The following is a 24,244-nucleotide window of genomic DNA, read 5'->3' on the forward strand; positions in this document are numbered from 1 at the left end:
TGGAGCATGTGTGAGCTGTATATCATGAGGCACCGAGCGGGGTTTCCATACATACTGGGGAAACTGCTGAGGTCACAGAAAATGTGCCACCAAAGGAAGCAGAAACTTTTTGTTTAGTTTTTATTCTGAAGATTATAGAATAGACCGTGTCAGGATTCCTGTTCAAACACCGGACGTCGCTGCCTGTGAGTGAACCGCATTTTAGTTGCAGACATGCACACTGGCTTTCAAAAGAGCCCGACAAGTTGTCCTCTGCAACACATTAGCCTCAGATCTCAGTGCATGCTGGGATTTGTAGCCTGGATGACCATAAATGAAGAATCACATGGTTTTATATTAACATTTGTATTCAGTCAGTTTGATAATTCAAGATATCCATAATTACGCAAAAAAAAACTTGCTGATACGCAGATCCAAAGTTTCAAGGAGCGCTATTCCTTTTCCCTGTTGAGCATGGTTTAAATACTGGTGGGAATAAATAACGAGTGGATGTTAAGCAGGCATCATATGATCTTTGTTTTCTCCTGATAAACAAGATTCTGACAAGAAACACAGGCGATAAACTGATAACCTAAACACAAAGACGCACACACACACACACACACACGATTGCCTATATTCAAACACAAAGCCACATGTCTTAGCTGATCATATTTGCCAGGGAAGCTGTATGATTGTAACGTAAACAGAGTGCGGCGCAGAGAGGGAGGTCTGAGCCCGGCAGTCACCTGAGTCTTCGCAGACATGAAGGTGTGTGTTTGTGAGTGTGTGTTTTCGTTTGCCCCGCTCCCCCCCTCACGATGTGAGAAAGTGATTTCATCCTGGTTCATACAAACTCTTTTGTTGAACCATCACATCTTTTGCTGCCGCCCCCCCCCCCCACCCCCACCCCCCCACACACACAGCACCCCACCCCCCACCCCCACGCTTACCCAGCGAACCCACTGCCATTTAGAATAACAGATGAATAAATGGACGAGGGGGAAAAAACAGTAGACTGAAACCACAGTGGAACTCAGCGATGGTCAGCCAGGCCCACCACGCCTCAGCAAATGTTTGTCCAAACCTGTTATTTCTGGCATTGTACTGTCTCAAAGAGATCATTTTATTCTCCGAGAGGAATGCAGTAGCTATAAATAGTCTGTAGATGAAGGAGGGGAAATCAGAGATTTGTAGAGTAATTACAGAGCCAGAGTCAAACCCTTCTGTTATGGCTCATTTTTCATCAACCTCTGTCTCCACGACTGTCTGACTGACTGACCGACTGAGGTAAAATGGACATTTTCTCTTTGGGACATGCGTGTCTGACCTGATATTTGACCTCCATTTCTTCTATAGCTGTTATTTACTCTCTGAGACGGAAAGTATACATGCCTGTTTGTCATAAACCACAGAGTTGAACGGGAGGATGCTGCAGCTTCATTTCATTACAGAGCTTTATATCAGTAAAACAAATGACATATACATCTGTTGGACATTTTCGTGTCTTTATTTCTAGATGTTTTGATGACAAATTTGATATTTTGTCATTTACTTTGGAGGCCATGTTTGCAACGACGACACAGAAGAAGGGGATGAAAAAGGGAAATGATGACAACAAAGAAGAAGAAAAAGGAAATGACAATGACAACAAGGATGAAGAAGAAGAAGCAGGAGATACATTATTCCTGTTAACATTAATATTAATAGAAAACCACAGAGCAAAGGTAAAAAAAAAAGCCAAAGAATAAAAACTTCCCACTCTGCTCTTTTGTTTTCAGTGAACTCCAACAGCCAGCCAAGTTGCCCTGACAGCACTTGTGTCTTTAATGATCTTTGTGGAGTATAAAAGGACTTTTTAGCTGGTAAATTGCTGTAATTATCAAACATGCCCTTCTCATTTTGCACAGTCAGACCTCGTTGGCAAATTCACCCGGCAATTAAGAAAAGCTGGAGATGAGTGACAAGTAACAGTGTGGCCCGCATTACTCAGATGAGGACCAGAGAGAGAGAGAAAAGGTTGTGCTGGTGGGAAATAAAAGAATTACACACAGACAGTGTGAGAAGGTTTTTGTTGAGAGGAATCGGATTAAAAACTATGTTTGTAGTTTGTAGAGTATTCACGGCAGTATAAATGTTTTCTAAAGAACGTTTTAGTCCTTTTCATTGTGTTCTGTGTTGTTCATTAATTTCTGTGGTATTACCAATCTTTTTCTTTCTCTTCTGTGGGCCGTTACTTTGTTGTGGTCTGAGAAACGCGGAGGAGGACGACGAGGTGGGGGACATAAGAGCCAAATGACAGTGCTTCAGAACACTTTGTCGCCAATCATAGATTAATCATAGCTCCGCGGAGCTTTTGCACAGCATCAAAAGTGGCTCCTTAAGGATCAAGAGTGGAAAATTTCCCTCCATTCATTTATTAAAAGCCCTTTCAATTAATCACTAGAGTGAGCATTTCTGAAGGTGGAACGGAAGAGCTCGCAACTGTGAGGAAAAAGAATATTTCTAAAATGAAAATAAGCATAATTTAGTCAAAATATGAGCAAAAGAAAGGTCAGTCGGTCAATGAGAAATTGTAGAAAGGGTTGTAGATCGAATTTTCTTTTAAGAAACTGATGAAAACCAGGTTGGTCATTCTTGAGTTACATTTGGAAGAAAAGTTTTGGGTCTCTGCCTCAGTTTATTCCCAGTGTCACTCCCTCCACCCACCAGAGGTCCCTAGTCTCTCTCCTTATGCCTCGCCTCCTTCCTGCTATGCCCACCTCACCTGCTCAATCTGCAACCACTCTGCCAATCAGCCTACTCAGTACTGAAACTCTGCCAGCACTCTCCTGGAGCTGAAGCCTTATTTTCCCTGGAGCTCTGGTTCCTGGGCCCTGTATTCACCTCTGTATTACAATCTGCTGCCTGGGATGTGTAATTTTGACAGTTCTTTGCAGGTAAAATTTACTGCTTGCTTTCACAACCTGCCTCAGTCTTGAAACTGTGACACTTGACATAATCCGTAGATTATGAGAAGTATTTAAAAAAAGAAGGAAATAAGGCCAACAAAACCCTTTTTTTTTTTCTTAAACTTAATACTTCCAAGCTCTTTATTTTCAGTACTAGTTTGGTTTAAATACAATGGGCAAGCAGCATAAGGTCTGTGCTTGTGCCATTTTTATTTAGAGAAATGGCGCCCCTGTGTGGGCACAATGTGGTACTGCACCAATTTGGCTTGGGCCGTTCGAGATTTGATTTCGCTCTTTTGAGTTTAAAGCATTTTCCTTCCCCTTCAGTGTTGGATTTATTTGTTTTACCTGTTTACCACACTTTAATTTAACATCAAACACCAAAAAAAAAATGGAGCTCCCCCGTCTATTTCAGAAATTGGGACTTCTTGGATAGAAATAGTATTTAAAAAAAAAAGAATAAAATTTGTTTTCACAATTAGAAATAAGATGTATGTTTTAAAGAAAAAATACTTTCGAGGACAAAACCGGGTGAAAACATATCAACGAGCCGTTTTGAACTTCCGGTCGGGTTTCTGTTGGTCCGAACGTCAACGTGATGAGGTCATATGTTTGGTCTGCGGCAGCCGGGACGGTTGGAGGGTAACCAATGAAGCAAAGCAACAACAACAACAACAACAACAACAACATCTGCAAGATCTGAACAGGCCGAGATTTAACCTTGAATTCATAACCTGCAAAAACAACAACTTTTAGCAGCAGAGGTTGACGTCGCGATGGAAGTGGAGACCCCAAACACGGTGAGTCGGCGGCCGTTAGCGGACCGTTCAACCGGCCCGGTGACAAGACGTTTTTAAGGGGCTGAATCCGGCCCGGTGTTGGCGTTACCGAACGTGACGTGCTTCCGTGATGCGTTACGAGCCCGTTTCACTTCCAGCTCCTGCGATCGGTTCACTAAAAACAAACAAACAAACAAACAAACAAAAAAAAACCCTCAAGGCGACGCTAGCATGGCGGCGCTGCGCGGCGGTTTGAAGACGGTTAATGGGGGGAGGGGGGGAGGGGGGGGTCATTTAGTAAATAAAAACTTATAATTCATTTCAGTTTTTGCAGAAGTCCCGTCAGTGCACTTAATATAGAGAAATAGTTTTGTTTTTTTTACAACGTTAAATTCAAGTACAACGTCCTTGTTGGAAATGGTGTTCAACACTTTGTATGTTGTTGTTGTTGTTTACTGTCAGTTTGATTTTCTTTTTCTTTTTTAAAGTTCACTTCCTGTTCGTCCCAGAACGGCAGCAGCTCCTCCTCCTCCACCTCCGGTGTGTCACCTCCGGTAAACCCCGCCGACGGCAGCTCCTCCAACACCGTCATCGCCAACCGGATTTTTGTCGGGGGGATTGACTACAAGGTGAGAGCTGCACGTTTTACATCAACAGAGGAGCTGCACACACACAAAAAGAAAAAGCATGGAGATAAGACCAAGTGAGGTTGTAAGAGAACATAATTCATTAGTAGTATCTCCGGGTGTCTTCAGAAATAACTTCTTAAATCAGAAGTGAAACTATCAACTCTCCCATCACGTTGAGATTCAACCAACTTGCTTCCAGATGTTTCACAGATGCCACCTGGTGGTTGTTGGTGTGCACAACTGCTCCTGACCTGAACCCAGTCAGCAACCTTTTACAGCTGTCAAATATAAATATATATATGTGTGTGTGTGTGTGTGTGTGTGTGTGTTTTAAGGTTAGTGAGGGCGACCTGCGACGCATCTTCTCGCCACACGGTACAATCAGAGAGGTGAAGATTGTGAGGGATCGCTCGGGGGTGGTGAAGGGGTGAGTTAGCCGCACGATTCCTCTCGGATACAGACTTCAAGCTTTTTTATTTTATTTTATTTTATTTTTTTGCAGATTTACTGTTAAAACTGTCTCTTTTGAACAGGTATGGATTTGTTACATTTGACAGCCAGGAAGATGCACTGAAAATCCTTGAAAATGTGAGTACAACACCTCATTAAAGGATCTTGAAACTAAACTTGAAGATACACATCGTAATGCATTTATTTTCCTGAACTTAATTGCAGTATGTGATATGTGTTCTCCTAACCACTGTCCTAAAGGCCAATGAAATCTGTTTGAAAGATAAGAAGCTCAGCATTGGTCAGGCTTTCCGAAGGTATCAAACTCCAGAACAAAGTAAGTCTAAAACTAAATGTGCCTTTGCATATATGTCTTATTTGTTTTAATCCCTCTTTGAGGCTTCAGTATTTCACCCCCTGTACTTTACCAGTTTGTTTACAGATTTCATTAATTGTGATGTTTCAAAAAGGATTTTGCCGCACATTCAAAATACCAAAGTAAAGGCCGAGCTGTTACGAGCCCACGAGGAGTCTCGATGCTTCTGAAATAAGCAGCACACGACCCGGGTTTATTTGTTTTGTTTTGTGGTTCCCCTCTTCTCCCAGCTCAGTATGCCCCGGTGGTCAGCCCTGAACCGGCCCTCCTTCAGCAGGTGTCCTGTGGGACCTCGTACCTGACCACGTCCACAGGCTACCCCTACACCTACCACAACGGAGTGGCCTACTTCCACTGTCCCAACATGAACCCCTCTGTCCACCACTGGCCTGTAAGGACGAACCAATATCAAATAACATTTCACGGAGGATCATTAAACAAATCATTCAAGTAATAATGTGCTGTACAATGAATATGTCATTTGCTCGGCTGTCACACACTGTTGAAAAGGGGCAATGTTCATTTCTGTATCTGTATACGCTTTAATGACTAACGTGAAGTTTGTTAATGATTGCACTAGTTGATCTGAAGTATTCAGATGTTTTTATGGAGCAAGACATATGGTATTCATTTCCAGCGCATCTTTTAAAGTCCGGCATTTCCTTGCAGGCTGCAGCTCCCCTGATGTCCCCTCAGTCCCATCAGCCTCATCAGCCTGTCTACCAGCAACCAGCATATCAGTACCACCAGGTCAGCAGTAGTTTCTCAGCATTTAATCAGTGCAGCAGTGGTTTTTACTTCATTTAACTGTTTGATTTCTTCCTGCCTCCCCAGTGTGTCCCAAACCAGCATCAGTGGAACGCCGTCCAGGTAAATGAAATGAAGTCGTACTTGATTTTTGAATGAATGAGAATTTGCTCAGTCGTTGACAGGTTTTCGTCGTCTCTCTTCCAGCTGCCGACACCCTCCAGTTCTGTTGTGTACTCCCAGCAGTCAGAATATCTGTACCAGCCGGCTGATGGAGGCTCTCTGCAGCTTCCTGTGCCTGTCATGGAGGACACCCCACCAGAGGTACCCACCCACCAGGTAAAAACAAAATGACAATAAAATGTCGTTTGTAGTATTTATATGATTTAAGAGCTAGAAAATATTTCTACTGGCTTTTTGCATTTCGAGTGCAGCATCCTGTTGTTCTGTTACGTTGTGCGTCTGCAACAAACTTTGGCCTTTTCTCCTACTTTTGCAGTTTGTAGATCTGACGATGCAGCATGTTTACCCAGTGTATCCTCAGAGAGCAGAAGCAATGGTTCCCATGGTTCTGCAACACGACATTCGCAAGGTAAACAGGCCTTTTTTTAAATATCCAAACAGCTCACTACGGTGATATACTGTGAAACCAGACCGCAGGAAAGATTCTTTTCCACTGTTAATGAAGCACGTTTTCATGACGACCGTAAACAGTGGAAGTTTCTGATGTTTTATGGTCCACGGTCTCGGTGCTCTGTCTGGTTCGGTGTCTTCATCTTCACTGAACTGTACTGTATTCTCTCCAGAACCTGATGTTTCATCCCTCACGGGTCCATCTGAAGCCAAAGTACCGGCGCTACATCCACCACAAGGACTTCCACCATCTGCCAGACTCGGCAGAACCACCAGACAGCTCAGTGTTTCACACTTTCTAACCTCTGGTAGGATAAACTCAGACAGCTTCTCCAGGGAAACGTAGGGTGAGTCACTTCCTCATCCTCCTCTGTGGCTTTCATTTCATACTTTACATTATAGTTACTGTGGTTGATATCCATTTTTCTACATTAAGTCATAAAATCCTCGCAAATTTTTCCAGAAAATCCAACATTAACTGTAGTGTGATGACACTACAAAACTCAGATTTACAGGTTTCATATTTTAGGAGCAAAATAAATGTCTAAGTTCTTCAGATCAGATCTAACGGTCTGTTATTTTTGATCAAACTTTATTTCGCTCTAAAACTTGGTTGAAAACAAAGTCAGTGCATACATTTAAAAGCTAATATATCATTTCTTATAGTAAAACAAAAACTTGGGTAATAATTTACTTTCAAGTTCAAATTTTACTTGAACGTAACTTTAACTGGTCTCTTGTGCGTCAGTAATATATTTTGATGTTTTGCCTTATTAATGTTGCATTTTTGGAGGAGCACCTACAGACACACACGCGCCACAGTATATTACAGCTGATATTATCATACTTGTTTGCATTTCTTACCATGTCAGCGCTTTCTTTTTATATCACCACACAAAGGAGCAAAGCTGAACATGTTCTGTGGATCAGTGATCACATTTATTTGGAAGGATATGAAAAAAGCTGCACTGTTTATTTAACATTACAGTACAGTTATTGTTTGACAAGTCATTGCTAACAGTATCAGGATGCTTTGAATATGCAGCATCTTGTCAGGTCTCGTCTTCTTGGCTTCATCAGCCGTGGGACCTTTCAGGATCCATTTTGATTGGTTCTGACACTTCATTGTAAAGCAGTGCTTAAAAACATTTTTTTACCATTTTTCAAGATGACGATGAGAAACAATTTGATTGGTTTCATAATAATAATTCAAAACCAGTGATAGGTTGGTGTGTCATTGAAACGGTTTAGACGTAGCGGCTACGTGATAATTTTATATATTTTATATAAAGTAGGCTGATAAGTGTATGCTTAAATGCATATTGAGACGTGAGGTGCACTGGTAGCTCAGCAGATTTGCAGGAATTTCCTGTATTCAAATGTTATGCTTGGAAATAATAAATGTGTCCGTCAGGGCTTTGAGGCATGCAAGCACAAATGTGTAACCACTGGACATGTTTAGATCAAGTGTGCCTTTAGTGGAGTTGTTTTAAAGCAGCTCAACCAGGTTTGGTTTTATTTCTTTTTTCTTTTTTTTTTTATCTTAAATTAAATGACCTGACCTGAAAGTGAACTGCAGTCCTGTTAAGCTGCCTTCTAAGTTACATGAAAGGTGGAAAAGAGAGAAGTAGTTTGTGTAAAAGTCTGATGATCTGAAGAGTGACTTAAGCTTCATTTCTTCACTCAGGTAATACTTGAAGTATGTAGTTGAGTAATTGTATTTTTCTTGTTTTTTTGTTTTATATTTTGCTTGGTGTTAAACTCTGGGTTTTTTCTGCTGTTGAAGCAGAAAGCTAATTGTATACCCCCTGAAAAATGACCTATTCTAAACTGTTTTGTTGATTGTTTACATTTTGTTTGAGAGATGTACTTCATATGTGCAGTACTCTTTAATACTGCACATCACGAATGTCAATAACTTGTTTGGTTTTAACCTTAGTTTTAGTTCAGTGCGTTCATAGTTCTTCAGTGGAAATAAATGTTTCCCTTTAAGTAGTGGCTGTGATTTGAATTCATATGCAGCAATTCTGAATCAGTGACTGATGTCTTTAGTTAGTGAATGAAACTGTACACATTTCTAGTTAAATGATGTGAAGCACTAAACCAACATAACGTATGTGGACATCCTACGGTGGAGCGTGAGTGGGGGTGAATCATGTGCCGGTCGAGGCCAGTGGCGGCGATGAATCAGGGTTTTTATCTGCCTGAATGGGATAAAGACCTCGACAGGGTGGCAAAAGCACCAAATGCTGCTCATTAGAATAACAAAAGGTCGAGTCCCATGACTTTGGATTGAGGTTTATAAAGCTGCCGTGTCGCTCTGTCTGATCTGTGTTTGATGAGCTCTGTACTGTTCATACTTTGTTTCCAAAACCTACTTTACAGAAGAGTTAAACAAAACAAAACAAAAAGTCCTGCAAATGAAAAATACTTACACTCAACATTTGACTTAAAATGGTTCATTAAAACTTTGATTTGCTTTCAATCCAAATCCAACTGACATTAGCAAATACACTGTTTTATATTGTGAACTTCCTGAATACACATATGTGACATTGATTTTGTCAACAGTCATTAATTAAATGAGGAAAGTTGCTACCCACAACTAAAATTGAACAATTAAACTGGTTTAGAGTTTTTGGAAATGATCCATAGATTTTTGTACATTTCTAAATCTCTTGTCAGGAAATAATCCTGTCTAATGTTATGAATGTTAGTATTTCATTTTTCCAAAGCGGCCTCGTCATAACATTTTTAATGGATGCAGTGTGAGGTACATGATGTTCTCCATTATAACTGGGATAAATACGACTGATGAGTTGTTTTTAGTAGTTCTGGTGTCTGAACTCAATGGTTGCGGTTTCCATCCCTCCATTGAAATACGTTTTACCATCTTTAAAGCAAAACGCCAAAGTCCAAACGCTCACAATCGCCGTTCTGATGTTGATGCAGACATATTGTTAATCTCCGTTTACCTTTATTAGTGTATTCATATTTGATATTTAGCAGTAAATACATGTGAGGGTGATGGTAATGTTATAAGATTTGGTCCTAAATTGAAATATTGAACAAACTGAAGTTTGACCTGATGATGGTGCTCCATGAACAACCAGAGAATCGGTGTGTCCGCTAATGTTTGATTGGACCACTGCTATCATGACTGTCGTTGCCAAGATTACAACACATGACTTTTCTCAGTTCACTGTAGAAAATACTGAAAGCAAAAGAACGACCAACCTGGTGTATAAACAATTTTAGTTGTTGCCCCCCTGACCACCGGGGGATATGGAGCTAATATCCCAACAAACAAAACATGGTTTACACACACCCCGAGGTTTGCTAACAGACACAGTTTGGTTTGCGAGTACAAAACCTGATTAATAAACTAATACATTTTGTTTTGAAAATACAAATTTGCATTTAAATGGACTCATAGCGCCACCTGCCACTGTGGAGGGCAAATTAGGATATTTGTGAGAAAAGTTTAAGCCGACTGACGGCCGAGAGATTTTATGATTCTTTTTGTGGTATCATTTTTGTTTGTACGTGAACAGTAAGACATCCTATGTTTTGTTTTATTCTGAAGCATGGGGTATTAAAAATATGTTGTGTATTAATTTGATATATACGTTTTGTAATTGCAGAACGAAGTGCTTTACTTTGTTAATGGTCTTTTGGATTTGTGTTCGTTTGCGACTCGTAGGACATTTTCGGAAACATATTTGTTTTGGCAGGAAATTGGCTCCATACTGTGGTCACTAGATGAGCAAATTACACAAGTTCCATGACATTTCTTTTGTCATATTTGATTAATTCTACGAGTACGTGTCTGAAAAGGACTTGTCTTGGCCTGGCATATAGCGTTCGGGATGTTCTTGAATGAAAAGGAAACAAATAACGGCGGTTGTTTTGCTGCTACTGTAAGCACTGACCTCCAGGTCACGAGCACACACTGCGCTGTTTTGATCAATAGTGATGAACATGTGAAAACTGGACAACAATAACTCATGATCACACTGCGGTGCGTCGCTATACATAACCAGATTTGTTATAAAACCTATTTGGATGACAATACTTTATGCTGTGCCATCACACAGCTACTTTATATAAAAGGACTGCGGCACCGAGAGCGTCTATTGAGTGTCTGTGTGGCCCCCACTAATATAACAATGGGAAAGGTAAGGATACTATGTGTTATACGTGCAAATACTTTATACATTTTTTTTTTTTAACTTTATAGATAATTAAACATAATGGGACTCAATAATGAATCAATGCTGGGACAAATCTTTGTAGATCATATTCTACGAGGACAGAAATTTCCAGGGTCGGCACCATGAGTGCATGAGCGACTGTGCTGACCTGCACACCTACTTCAACCGCTGCAACTCCATCCGGGTGGAGAGCGGCTGTTTCATGGTGTACGAGAGACCTCACTACCTGGGCCACCAGTACTTCCTGCGCAGGGGGGAGTACTCCGACAACCAGCGCATGATCGGCATCAATGACTGCATTCGCTCCTGCCGCATGATCCCCATGGTAAGCATAAAATATGTAATATGATATTAATTAGGGTGACATTATCCATCCATTTTATATAGATACAAATGATCATAACATTTGCATTCAATAAAGTAAAATTGATGTGTGAAACAAAAGTAAAATAAGAGCAAGAAAACAGAATCTGGTCATTTTCATGCTTTGGTGTAGAAAGAGTAACAATCCACAGCTAAAAACATGAATCGTTCCCGTTTGATTTAAAAACTCCACCAAACAAAGTTCATCCGAGCTGTCGAAGATATCGTAGGTTTGTTAAACCCCCTGCATAAACATTCAGTTGAGGAAGATCGTTTTGTTAACGGCTGCTTTTGCAAACCGTTCTGGGTGAAACCTTCAAATAGCATTACCTACATAAGACCGATGCTGACTCCTGTTTGTTGTTCTTTCTGCAGCACCGCGGCTCCTACAAAATAAGACTGTATGAGCGCCCAGACATGAGCGGACAAATGCAGGAGGTGAGCGACGATTGCCCCAACGTCCAGGACCGCCTGCGTATGTCTGACATTAACTCGAGCAACGTGGTCGACGGCCACTGGCTGATGTACGACCAGCCCAACTACAGGGGCAGATCCTACTACCTGAGACCCGGCGAGTACCGCAGGTACAGCGACTGGGGCAGCGCCAGCCCGAAGATCGGCTCGTTCAGGCGAATCACCGACTTCAACTAAGTCGTCTATCTCTTGTCAATAAACATGCTGGGCTTAAACTGTGTGTGTGTGTGTCTGAATCCAAAAGACATGAAGGTCGAATGTTTCCATCATGTTTTTGTTTCCACCTCTTGGTCTCGTCCCTTTGCGTAACATTTGATCCACTCATGGAAGAATATCTGACCCAATCTTTCACCATTGGTCTCAACTCTTGCATTGTGCTTTCTCCACTAGTAATAAGACTCAGTTTGCTTCCAAACATGGTTTAAACTATTTTATAACAATAAATAAATCATAAATTAAAAAAAAAAAAAAAAAAAGCACTTGACCATACAGTGTTGTTGGGATAGATTTATTGACGGTACTTTATCAATAGTACTTCATGTAAATCGTGTCCGGACATCAGGTTTGTCACATAGTGATGCGTTTGATGGAGCCCACCCTGGGACTCGTGCTTCCCCACTCGTTGAACCTCCTGTATTCACCGGGGCGCATCAGGTACTGGCGCCCCCTGTAATGGGGATGCTCGTAGAACATCCAGAATCCGTCCGCCACATTGCAGGAGTTGATGTCGTTCGAATGGAAGCGTTCATGCAGGGAGGGGCAGTCGTCGGTCAGCTCCATCGTTTGGCCTCCGAACTCCGGGCGCTCGTAGATCTTCATTTTGTGAGCGCCTTGGTGCTGCAAAGTAGACGAGTTGATTTACCAAGACTCAAGAGCAGTGAAATATGCAAACTTTAAACCTGTCCGATCGAAGGCTTACCATCGGGATCATACGGCAGGATCGCACGCAGTCGTTGAACCCCATCCAGCGCTGGTAGTCTGGGTAGTCGCCCTTCCTCAGGAAGTACTGGTACCCCACATAGCTGGGTCTCTCGTACACCATCCAGTCTCCGCTGTCCACTCTGATGGAGTTGCAGCGGCTGAAGTGCGAGTGCAGGTCGGAGCACTCGCTGCTGCACTCATAGGAGCGGCCCTGGAAGTTCCTGTCCTCGTAGAAAATGATCTGCAGGAAATATAATCAAAGGGATTTTTCACATTTTTCATAAGCATTGGCCGAGATGCAGAAAGATGTGCCTACTGTACCACATGAAATATCCTTCAGCTTCAAGGGTTTTGGCGGATTAATGTCCGCGGGTATGCAGAAGCACAAAAGAGGCACAGCAATGCCAGCAGCCTTACCTTACCCATTGTGTCGACTAACTTTTTGTCAGGCTGTAGCGGCAGCCTGTGGGCTCCCCGCTGCCTTTATAAACCACCGATGACATGCGGCTTTTGTCATTCCCAACAATGGCTTGGCTCATCAGCATTTTCACACAAACCAATATTTCGGTTTGTTTTGTGCGGTCAACAAAGCATATCGGCTGTTTTCCTTTCGGCTGCAATTCAACCCCTTTGCAGTTTCCAAACAGAGAAATTCAAGTGATGCATGAAATGATGAAGAGACTTATTTCTTAATGCTCATATTTATTTAGAAGTTTATTTTTCAGACATCAATTTACATACATCTTTACCTTCGTAAAACAACACTTATTACATCATGTAAAATTGACTTTATTCACATTAATGCAGATATTTGTTGCTGTACATACAGTATGGCCAAGTCTCAAGCACTTCTACAGAAATACTACAAGATACTACATTTTAAAAACGGGTTTATGATGCAACGTGGTAAAAGCTGCAGTGAGTGTAACTTTCCAGCCGCTCTCTTGCCCGAGTGCACAGCGGCAGCCAGCTTTTTATAAGATGAACAATTCAGAGGCTATTGTTTACCTCACGTCAGCACAACAACTTGTTCTAGATAGCGTCCGGTTGATTTTTATTCTGCCTTTTGTTTGGTTTATACCCCCCGTATTGTAATATTCTATGTACTAAGCTCCAGAGTATCATTTCAATACAGTCTGAGCGTGACAGATTTAATACAGTGGAGAGAACAGTACGGCGTCAAGCACAAACTGCTGATAAACACACTTGTGTGTTTAAATCTGAGTGTGTTATAAGTATTTGAATTGTGTGCATGTTAAATACAGTAAATGGAGCACTTTCAGAAGCCGGTGGAAACATTCAAACACCAATCAGTGTTGTATTTGTTCTGCAGCATTTACAAGCACGCACATGTTGAGTCATCCATGTCTGCTGTACACCTGAACTTTAACTGCCTAATGTTTCATGTGATTTTTTTTTTGTATTCTTTATATCTCATTAATGTTGTGTTGCACAAACATTACATACATATATGGCACAAGATGAAAAAATACAAAAATTGGTCTATTTCTTTCATTTTAGGGGATGGCGTTTAAAATAACATCCACAGTTTGAGTCAGTTTTCTGACATATCTCCAAAAGATTTGTTTTTGAAATGACTGTATTTGATTGGTCTTCTAGGTTTTTGTCACTTATTAGATTTCCTACCTTGTTTCAAAAAAAGAAGCACAATCAAATCAAGCATGTGACTTCACTAAAAGAGGGATTTTATTGCAAGTATCCACTGCTGTGGAAAAGGAAAAGTAGATGGAGGTGTTTTTGTTGTGTAGGTCATAAAAATTGGGAGGTCTGTCACTGGTCTTCCAGTATAAATGTGATATTATTGCGTGCATATAAACTTTTGACTGAATGCAGTAGTCTTATCAGCTTTTACAAAACTTCCAAATAGACTTTTGGCATTTGGCCAGTGATCATTCATTGCCATAGACTACATTTGAGACTGTAAAGACTATATTTTATACACAAAGCAGTGATTTTAGTGGTGTTTAAAATCATAATCTCTCCTTGATGATATGTAATAATTACCATATTTAAAAAAAAATATGCTTTCACCTTAGGTTTTCCGTTGTATTTAGGTTTTAGTCAGGTTTTAAGAAAATACATATCTTTGTAGTATTTTTTTTTTCACATTCAGACATTTGGACTCAACTTCATACAGTTTTGCACCAGTGATTGCAAGTCATTCATCAAAATGTGTAAAAAATATATAATTGAGACAAATACAGTATGCAGCCAGTTTATTTATTGTGTGCATCACACAGTAAAAGAGGTAAATTCACAGTGAGTTGTACAGTAAAACTGGAACTACATGCAGACGATGTACAAATCACAGCTTCAGAATATAAACAAGGCTCCTCCTCTTTGCCTTCCATTTTGACTTGTTAATATCAATAAAAACAAATCATCTGCCAAATCTTTCGCTAAATAAAAGTCACTTGACAGTTAAGATTCTGTGATGCGCCTGATAGAACCGAATCTCGTGTCATTGTTGCTCATATCTTTGAGGTTCCTGTACTCTCCTGGCTTCAGATAAAACATCTTGCCCTCATAATTTGGCTGCTCAAACATCAGCCAGTAGCCCTCCATCACGTTGCAGGACTGCATGTCCGACATGTGGTAGTTTTCCTTGATGGAGTTGCAGTCGTCAGTCAGTTCGTGCATCTGGCCTTCAAAGTTGGCTCTCTCGTAGATCCTCATCTTATAGGATCCCTTGTGCTGTAACAGTGCAGAAGGGAAAGAGTCACGGTGCTGCTTGAAGTTCCAATCAGTAGCTGCTTGGTTATAAAAGGCCTTCCAAGGAAATATACTAGCTAACTAATGAGAAATCTGCTTGGTTGTCATGTCAAAAGTACGAAGTTTACAGTACATCTAGAAAATCTGCAATGCTTGGAAATGTAAAAATAAAAAGGCAGCAGCCGGAGATAATGGTAGTTGGCTTGCTAGCTTACAAGATGTACACATAAGACACCTTTAGGGTTGAACAAAAGGTTATTGTTGGCCTTAATAACTGTAGTTTCACCACAAAGAAATCCACGTTGTTTCTTTCAAGTTATTCAATTTCGCTGTGATTCAAATGTCTCCGTTACGCCCGACCAAACACACGATGGAGCGGTGGAAGTGACCCTCATCTAAAAGGTAAGACATCAGCCGTCAGACTAATCCTCCACATCACTGACTGCTCTTAGTAATCAATTGTATACTTATATTTACCACAGGGACCTTGCGGCAGGACTGAATGCAGTCATTGAAGCCGATGGTGTTCTGAGACTCGGGGTACTCTCCCCTGGTCAGGAGGAACTGCTGGCCCGTGAAGTTGGGCTGATCATAGACCATGAACTTGCCGCTCTCCACCCTGCAGGAGTTGCAGCGGCTCAGGTAAGAGGCGATCTCGGAGCAGTCGCTGCTGCACTCATACGAGCGGCCCTGGAAGTTTCTGTCCTCGTAGAAGATGATCTGGAGAGAAAGACACAGATTTATGTTTGGGTGCAACATTAGAACATTTCCAGAGCTAAAACCTCTCTGATCATCACGAGTCACACAAATCACAGTTTCATGGCAGAAGTTACATGCAATAGTATATTTGGTAAATATACGTTCTACAATTATAATTATTGAGCTTAACACAGTATATGCATCAGTTAGCCTCCTGCACTGGCTGCTGCATAGATCTACCTTTCCGCTCATGGTCACACTACTTGATTCGTCCCACTGGGTCGCTGCCTTTTATGCATCATGTGACATCAAAAGAATCTGCCTCTCAATTGTATGAAATGACTGAGTCAGCTCATCAGCAGGGAAATCCCTACTGTACACTCCGCATCAAAGCTGTGAACACTGCAATCACTCGGGATGTGGTGCAGATTTTCACAACGTTGCACCATCAATTTCATTATAGGACACATTTATGTTTGCAGAGCATATAACAGAAATACAGTTTCAGTTTTAATGTTGAAATATGCATGCTTTAAACAACGACGTGACACAATCCTCCTGCAAATTACAACTTTTCCCCTCATCACGAGGTATTTACTGGTAAATATTTGCAAGTAAATACCTCACTACTGGGCATATTTGTTGCATTATCCTTTAGCCTTTTCCTCGTGTTTTAGCCTTTTCCTCGTGTTTGTTATACTGTTTTGTATCTGTGCTGTTTGTGTCACTGTGTGGACTATGCTGACAGGTCATCATTGTAAATGAGAATTGGTTCTCAATTGATTTTACCTGGTTAAATAAAGGTCAAAAAAAAAAAAAAAAATTAAAAAAAAAAAATTAAAATCTAGCCTTGTTTTCCGACTACACTCAAACATCAATCTTCTCGTTGTCCCATCTGGGATTCTGCAAAACAAACGTTTGTGCCTGTTTGCCTTCTCATTTTGCTCAATACGTTGCCATAAAACAACACAAATGTTTGTGAACCTTTTGTCTTGTGTCGCCATCATGAAGCGTTTAATGTGACCAGAATCTAATGCACACAGCGCTATAGATTATTTTTATGAGCACATTCATTCTCCTCTGAGGATCTTCCCTCTGGACTTTGCACACAAGATGTCTGGTAATTCAACATGAAAAATATTTTGAATTTGCTGAGTGCGTCACGCTCTGATGGAGATCGAAGTCTTTCTTTTCATGCCATCGTCGGGACAAACTTCATGTTCTTTATCTCCACTACAGGTAAGAGTCCAAAAGTAGAAACCTTTATCACTATGTTGTTATTATACTTGCTTGTGCTTACTTGATGTTACCCAACAAAAGGAATTTATGATTTGTTCTTGACTTTTTTTATTTTGGCGATGCTAAAATACAAAACTGTCCAGTCTAATTACATAATGATTAATATGTTGTATTTTATATCACCCCCTGCAAAATTATGTATGCTAAATGACAGTAAGTACTGCGGTCATAGTTAAACTATGAAGAAGCACTGCTGCATCAGAAGGCCATTTAAGGGGGGATGCCAGTACAGGGATAGAGGGATATGTTATGTTAATACCAGTAGCATGAACAGTGAGCTGTAAGGTTATAGATGGGGCTGGCTTAAGTGACCTCCAACCATTCATTAGTTATGTTGTTAAGGCTGCTGAGGGATCTCCCATAATGCACTGAGCACCTGTCACTGCTCACTGTAACTAAGTTCACATCAGCGAGCTACAAGTGAAATATCAATTTGATTAAAAATAAAAAGCTTTTCTTGAAGAAGTTTTATTAATAGTAAATGTTTATTGTATTTTTGTGAATCACTAAGACTGTTTACCACCATATGTAGCATTTATCGAATGCTGGAGCATACTAGGCCAGGTCATATTTGTCTTATGGGAAAATAAATTGTGACTTCTGCTCATTAGACACAAAGAAAGCATAAGAGATACTTTAAAATATGTTGTTTATTTTTGACCCACAGCTTCTTGTGAAACGAACAACAATCAACACATATCCATGATGCGTCTGATGGAGCTGATCTTCATCATGTTGCTCATTCCCATGTCTCGGAGGTTCCTGTACTCTCCTTGTCTGACGTACATCATCCTGCCTCTGAAGTTGGGCTGCTCGAACATCAGCCACTGGCCGTCCATCACGTTGCAGGACTGGCAGTCAGACATAGAATAGCGATCCTGGAGGGACTCGCAGTCGTCCATCAGCTCGTGCATCTGGCCTCCGAAGTTCTCCTTCTCGTAGATCTTCATCCTGAACTGTCCCCTGTGCTGTTGGATGAAGAAAAGACGTGGAATTTAAGGGCTCTGGGGAAAATTGATCTAACAGGCATGTCTTCGAGGATCCCACACAAAACGACAAAAAGCGTTGATAGCGTACCATGGGGATCATGCGACAGGAGCGAATGGTGTCCATCATGGCCATGCCCATCATGCCCGTCATGCTGCCCATGCGCTGGAAATCAGAGTACTCTCCTCTCCTCAAGAAGATCTGGTTGCCCATGAAGTTGGGGTGGTCGTACACCACGAAGCAGCCATTGTCCACCCTGCAGGAGTTGCAACGGTTCAGGTGCATGTGGATGTCGGAGCAGTCACTGCTGCAGTCATAGGAGCGACCCTGGAAGTTCCTCTCCTCGTAGAAAATGATCTGCAACAAACAAAACAGAAATCAGTACAAAAAACAAGACTGCCAGATAATTTATTATTTCGATGGACTTTCTTTTTAATTTCTAAAATATCATATGTATGAAATATTGATTTTTAACCACTTCTATAGCACCAGATTCTTTAGCTTTGTACAAACATATGACGGATATTACCCTGCCCATGATTGACGGTTTAAGTTTTACTAAACGTCGTCCGTCCCGCACCACTTTTATACAGGTGATCAGCCACAGACCACCTTGCACACCTTTGTGTGAAACATCATGACTCATCATGAAGCTCACGTGGAAATGCATTCATTTTTTTCACTGTACACCTGAATAGTTATTATTGTATGTTGAATGTAGATCAATGAGGTCACGGCAGGTTAGAACAGAAGTGAAATATTCCTCTAATAACTAATTATTTACTCCATTTCTTTATTTTCAAATGATACAAGGCCAAAACATTGCTGCTCTATTGAGTCCAGTGTTTCTTTGTTTGTTTAATGCGGTTAGTGTTACCACTTTGTCTTTTTTAGATAGATTTTTACAGAAAGCGATATGAATTAAATTGTTGAAGTTGCTGGAAACTAGACTAAAACCCAATAATGAATGCACAATAACCACTGCAAATTCTGACATACAGTGAAGCAGCCTTCCTATAGTGCTGCTCTGTGCCACAATATAGAATGATGACTCAAAGCTTTCAGCACAAGCCATGTGGAAATTACTACGGCTGTGCCATGTATAAAAAGGGAAAAGGGTCGATGTTGATGGTGTACATCTGAAATTAACCCACAACCATCATGACTATGGGCAGGGTAAGAGAAACTTTCAAAATAAAACTATAAAAAAAGATTTAAAAACTTAATATTTTTAAATATCAAAAGTATTCTTTGAGGTTTAATTCCAATTCTTTTCTGCAGATCATCTTCTATGAGGACCGCAACTTCCAGGGTCGCTCCTATGAGACCGGCAACGACTGTCCGGAGCTCACCTCCTACCTGAGCAGGTGCAACTCCTGCCGGGTGGAGAGCGGCCTGTTCATGGTTTACGAGAAGCCCAACTTCATGGGCCACCAGATGCTGGTGAGAAGGGGCGAGTATCCAGACAACCAGCGCCTGATGGGAATGAGTATGAGCGACTGCATCAGATCCAGTCGCATGATCCCCATGGTAGGTGGACGAGTTTAAGTTTAGGGCCTAGTCACGAGACGTACCTTTACATTGCTGCAATTTGTTAATTGAAATAATTGAATGTTTTAATCTTGGACAGAGCATCTTCTTAAAATTGTCTTACCTTTTAAGAGAAAAAAAAGGCTCCTAAATGAACAGCTGTTCATTTAATGTTAACATTTTTAACAGCACAAATTTGTAAGGGAAATACAAAAAGCTTGAGTGAATTTATGACAAATATGTCAATAGAAAATAAATTGTCACTCGTAACTGTGGAAACACATCTGCAATATTCTCAACGCAATCTCCACTTACTAGAATTCAACCATATTTTCCAGCCTTTCTCAACAAATTTGATCACGTAAACTAAATAGCAAGCTTCACGTGTGTGAAACTGCTGTGCTGGTCACATTTGCTGAGGAAGGCTGGAAGATACAGCTGAAAAACCTTGAAAAACATAGTAAGTTGACCTCGAGTTTAGAATATTTTGTTTTCAGATCCCAATGATGGAGTGAATATTATTCTCAGATAGTATTTGAGCTGGGTTTTTCTTGCCAGTGCTAAATATCAGTGAGAAACATAGTGTAAGATTATTTCTTTGCCACAGCATTTTAGTGATTGGATGCTTAAAGGATAAGATGGGAGTATAAATACGTAGCTGTAATTTCTAAACTTGGTCCGGTATTCCAAAATTAACAGCAACAGCTTTTAAGGTCACTGTGGTTGCAATTATTTTTCTAATCTCAAGGTGTAGTATGATCAACCAATAGTCAACCTTGACCATCTTGTCTTCCATAGACCAGAGGAATATATTGTAAAACTGCAAATATAATTTGTAAATCTAAAAGTGGGGCTACATTTTTATTTTCAGTTCAGAAGTTCGTAGTCATTTTCCGATGTTTTTTCATGCCCAGCACCGTGGACCTTTCCGCACAAAGCTCTACGAGAGAGAGAACTTTGGAGGCCAGATGCACGAGCTGAGCGACGACTGCGACAACATGATGGATCGCCTCCGCATGTCCGACTGCCAGTCCTGCAACGTGGTGGAAGGCCACTGGATGATGTTCGAGCAGCCCAACTTCAGAGGCAAGATGCTGTACCTCAGCCCAGGAGAGCACAGGAACCTCAGGGAGATGGGGATGAACGACATGACGAGGTTCAGCTCCATCAGGCGCATCATGGACTCCTGTTAACTCAAACTCTGAATAAAACAAGCTGAAATGCAATGTTTCTGAGAGTGTTTTGAAGATTCTTCCTTGCTCGTGTTTATGGAAGCTCTGTTTTTGCGAGTGAGGCACAAAAAGCCCACAAGAGAAACAATAAAAAAAAAAACAGGAAGGCTGTGAGAATCAAATCATAGCTCAGTTCTTTTAACAAAAGGTTTAACAGCAGACTCTCGGAGCAAATGAGTTTCCCACAAGCACTTGAACACCAATAAGTTGTCATAAGAGTCAGTGATGGCAAATCCATGACTTATTCTGTGAAGGGAAATCAAATGAAACGCAGCCGCAGGGTTCGGTTCATTGCTTTTAAACCTCTCATGTTCTGGACAGTAGAAAAGACAATTAACGCCAGTCGTTCCAAAACTTCTCAAACCCTCTTTAATTTAATATGTGATCCACAAGCTGTGCGCACTTGTGTTTAAAACAACTGAATCATTTATGGTCGATGGAAAGTGGCAAAGATGTGAAGCAGTCCAAAGATATATTACACAATCCAATACAGCCAAACTATTTGCTCACAACTTCTACTCTTAATTACAATACTGTAATATTTGCATGAGCCTTGTTTGACACCTATGAAGTGCTCATTGTTAGACATTCCAGTGTACTCTTTTTTTTGTGTACTTTCTGAAGTATTTTGGGTTCATTCCTTATATGTGTAGGCGAGAAGAGACAAATGAAGCCTCCAGGGAATGAGATACTTATTTCTGCGCATCTTTCTGCATGTGTTATTCATCTGAAAGCTCCCCACTCACCTACTGCTTTAAAATGGTCATATATACAGTATTAATGTTCACAAAGGACGTGTGTATCAGCTGAATAGTTATGACCGACATGTACATGTAGCATCTCCCATAACATGAGTTCCTTTTCTTGAATTGACCCGCATGAACACAGAAACGATGAAGGAATGAACATAGAAAGACATCTAAAACACAAAAGTCCTGCTTTGGGTAAATTCAGTGTGTTGTCCATTTCTGACCATCATACATGGTCTGTGAACCATGCGTGAACTACCCTCCCTATGCTCGACAATAAAGTCTCTTTTCTTAAATAAAAAAACTGAGATGAATGTTTCTACTTACTAGAAAGTTAATTTACTTTACCAACTATTTTTTTCTGAGTCTAGTTAATAGAAACATTTAAAACTGCAAAAAAAACTCAGATGTAAAGACTTTTACATCATATATTTGCAGCACTAGACCAAAATGCGATAGGTGCATCCAAAGCAGAACAAAGCCTGAAGCTGAATCTCAGTGTTGTATACAAATTACATTTAGAAACAATGAAAGATTAAAAATAATAAAAATGCTTAAATGTTATTTCCGTTGGATAGTTGTTGTTTGAAAATACAGGTGTTATTTTACGGTGCTATTTCTGTCCAACTCTGGTCCTCTGCCTTCACTGTTCCAGCATGTGTTTGATACAGAGTCATCATCAGGCACCAAGCCATTTTGCTGATATGTAAATCGACCTCATTTGGGTATCAAAGACTTGCCCCACTCTGCACATTTTGTTTATCGATAAATACGTTGATGGGGCTGCAGCAAAGAATGAGGACTACAGTGCACCAAAATGGGGAAGGTAAGATGCAACCTATTACAAGCAGTGTGCTGTTAAAGACTCTTCTTCCTTTAAAGATATTCAGTGTTAATTAATCGCTCCCTTGATTTTTCCACAGATCACATTTTTCGAGGAGAAGAAATTCCAGGGTCGCTGCTACAACTGCAGCAGCGACTGCTCCGACCTGCACACATATTTCAGCCGCTGCAACTCCATCCGGGCGGAGAGCGGTGTGTGGGTGATCTACGAGAGACCCAACTACAAGGGATTCCAGTACATCCTTAGCCCTGGAGAGTACGGCGACAACCAGCAATGGATGGCCTTCAGCGACAGCGTCAAATCCTGCCGCGCCATAAAGAATGTAAGATTCCTGAGGTTGGACGTTGAACGCTTCTCGTGGTTGTAGGAAGAGTTTCAGAACATGTGTTTTGGGTCGCAACAGCAGTTCACTACGGCGCCGGACCAAGCTGAGTGCACACTGTAAAGCCAACAGACTGAACAAGCAGACATTTGGCAGCAGCTATTTCCAATAAAAGTTTGCCAACAAATGTGAAAGGGGAATATCCCAGCTCAAAATCATGCCAAAATGGTGGAGCTCGTCATTTCGATCACACATTGTTAGCCAACGCTGTAACGTCAATTTAACATCTTTTAGCGCATTGTTTTGATTTTAGTGCACACGAGTTTATTGTTTCCTTTCAGGGTCACTGGTTTCACCAACGTACAGATTAGCACTGTACATACACGTTAGCCATAAAGCTTTATTATAACTACATGCTTGACTATGTTCTCAAGAATGTGAGGCAGCAGCATCTTCGTGAACTTCCCAACTACAATAATTCTGTAACGAAAAATGTTGTTAAATGAAACACTGCTTGCGCTAGCAGCTGTGACAGCTTTACCAAACCCCTTTTTAAAATATTTGCAGGTCTACGGTAACGCATGGAAGATGAGGCTGTACGAGAGGCCAGAATTCGGAGGCCAGATGGTGGAGTTCTCCGACGACTGCGCCTCGGTGTACGACACCTTCAAGTTTCGCGAGGCATACTCCTGCGTGGTGGCCGACGGCGCCTGGGTGTTCTACGACCTCCCCAACTACAGGGGGCACCAGTACCTCCTGGAGCGAGGCGAATACCGGCAGCACAGCGACTGGGGCGCGTCCTCGCCTGGTGTCGGCTCCTTCCGAAGAATCACAGAGTTTTAATTCTTAATCAGAAAATGATGCTGCAACTATCAATCAATAAATGATCAACAAACTATGACTTGTGTTCTGAAGGGTTTTCTGAAATACGTTTCATGCCAGACTACTGATTTGCACCATAAATATGGAACTCCTCACAATTGTCTTACAATCTAAAAATTGTATTCATTAAAAAAAATTGATTATTAACAACATAATTCCCTTATGTTATTTTGAGGTATATATGCCAACGTTTTATGCAAGTGAATATTGTTCAAAGCACCTTATAAGTGACAAAGCACACCAAGAAACAAGTAAAACACCTCAGATAAAGGTTGACTTTTGTAAATATAATATAGTATGTAAATATAAAATGTAAATAACATATCATTATATTGGAAAGAAAAGGTTTAATAACACCTATTTGAGAGCATTTGATTGAATAAGACAAGAGAAAAAGATAAGTACAAGTATCTAGATATTAAACACCAAGACATTGTATTGGTGTTGCAAT

General features: G+C 40.8%; 7 protein-coding genes across 9 annotated transcripts; 4 read left to right on the forward strand and 3 right to left on the reverse strand.

Moving 5' to 3' along the window:
* Nucleotides 1–4,145: 4,145 nt before the first annotated feature.
* On the forward strand, nucleotides 4,146–11,772 carry LOC138206920 (gamma-crystallin M2-like). Of its 3 annotated transcripts, none has more exons than XM_069163776.1 (3): nucleotides 4,146–4,166; nucleotides 10,841–11,083; nucleotides 11,497–11,772. In XM_069163776.1, exons 1-3 carry the CDS (start codon nucleotides 4,146–4,148, stop codon nucleotides 11,770–11,772), a joined length of 540 nt encoding a protein of 179 aa, XP_069019877.1. The 3 variants fall into 3 exon arrangements, with proteins under 3 accessions (XP_069019877.1, XP_069019878.1, XP_069019879.1); XM_069163777.1 differs by lacking the exon at nucleotides 4,146–4,166 and adding an exon at nucleotides 10,424–10,444; XM_069163778.1 differs by lacking the exon at nucleotides 4,146–4,166 and adding an exon at nucleotides 10,699–10,722.
* Nucleotides 4,207–6,846, forward strand: LOC138207083 (protein boule-like; the record flags this gene model as incomplete). Its single annotated transcript, XM_069164098.1, has 11 exons — nucleotides 4,207–4,338; nucleotides 4,674–4,765; nucleotides 4,872–4,926; nucleotides 5,050–5,125; nucleotides 5,395–5,614; nucleotides 5,675–5,681; nucleotides 5,834–5,914; nucleotides 5,999–6,034; nucleotides 6,119–6,250; nucleotides 6,411–6,503; nucleotides 6,718–6,846. Coding segments are annotated over 11 exons (1,053 nt in total), but the record flags the coding sequence as incomplete, so codon positions are not given.
* Nucleotides 11,773–12,162: 390 nt separating the features above from the next.
* Nucleotides 12,163–12,942, reverse strand: LOC138206919 (gamma-crystallin M2-like). Its single transcript, XM_069163775.1, has 3 exons — nucleotides 12,934–12,942; nucleotides 12,515–12,757; nucleotides 12,163–12,432 (listed from the first exon to the last, which is right to left on the reverse strand). Exons 1-3 carry the CDS (start codon nucleotides 12,940–12,942, stop codon nucleotides 12,163–12,165), a joined length of 522 nt encoding a protein of 173 aa, XP_069019876.1.
* Nucleotides 12,943–14,958: 2,016 nt separating this feature from the next.
* LOC138207094 (gamma-crystallin M3-like) lies at nucleotides 14,959–16,200 on the reverse strand. Its single transcript, XM_069164115.1, has 3 exons — nucleotides 16,189–16,200; nucleotides 15,727–15,969; nucleotides 14,959–15,231 (listed from the first exon to the last, which is right to left on the reverse strand). The coding sequence occupies exons 1-3, from the start codon at nucleotides 16,198–16,200 to the stop codon at nucleotides 14,959–14,961; spliced, it is 528 nt and encodes a 175-aa protein (XP_069020216.1).
* A 1,736-nt stretch (nucleotides 16,201–17,936) lies between these two features.
* On the reverse strand, nucleotides 17,937–18,772 carry LOC138207093 (gamma-crystallin M3-like). The gene is made up of 3 exons (XM_069164114.1): nucleotides 18,764–18,772; nucleotides 18,325–18,591; nucleotides 17,937–18,215 (listed from the first exon to the last, which is right to left on the reverse strand). The coding sequence occupies exons 1-3, from the start codon at nucleotides 18,770–18,772 to the stop codon at nucleotides 17,937–17,939; spliced, it is 555 nt and encodes a 184-aa protein (XP_069020215.1).
* Nucleotides 18,773–19,395: 623 nt separating this feature from the next.
* On the forward strand, nucleotides 19,396–20,957 carry LOC138207133 (gamma-crystallin M3-like). Its single transcript, XM_069164168.1, has 3 exons — nucleotides 19,396–19,410; nucleotides 19,516–19,764; nucleotides 20,679–20,957. The coding sequence occupies exons 1-3, from the start codon at nucleotides 19,396–19,398 to the stop codon at nucleotides 20,955–20,957; spliced, it is 543 nt and encodes a 180-aa protein (XP_069020269.1).
* Nucleotides 20,958–22,562: 1,605 nt separating this feature from the next.
* LOC138207134 (gamma-crystallin M2-like) lies at nucleotides 22,563–23,754 on the forward strand. Its single transcript, XM_069164169.1, has 3 exons — nucleotides 22,563–22,571; nucleotides 22,669–22,911; nucleotides 23,479–23,754. Exons 1-3 carry the CDS (start codon nucleotides 22,563–22,565, stop codon nucleotides 23,752–23,754), a joined length of 528 nt encoding a protein of 175 aa, XP_069020270.1.
* Nucleotides 23,755–24,244: the final 490 nt, after the last annotated feature.

Source organism: Embiotoca jacksoni, unplaced genomic scaffold, assembly GCF_022577435.1.
Source record: "Embiotoca jacksoni isolate LCO1_2020_lvr unplaced genomic scaffold, fEmbJac1.0.p SCAF_30, whole genome shotgun sequence".
Lineage (NCBI taxonomy): Eukaryota > Metazoa > Chordata > Actinopteri > Embiotocidae > Embiotoca > Embiotoca jacksoni.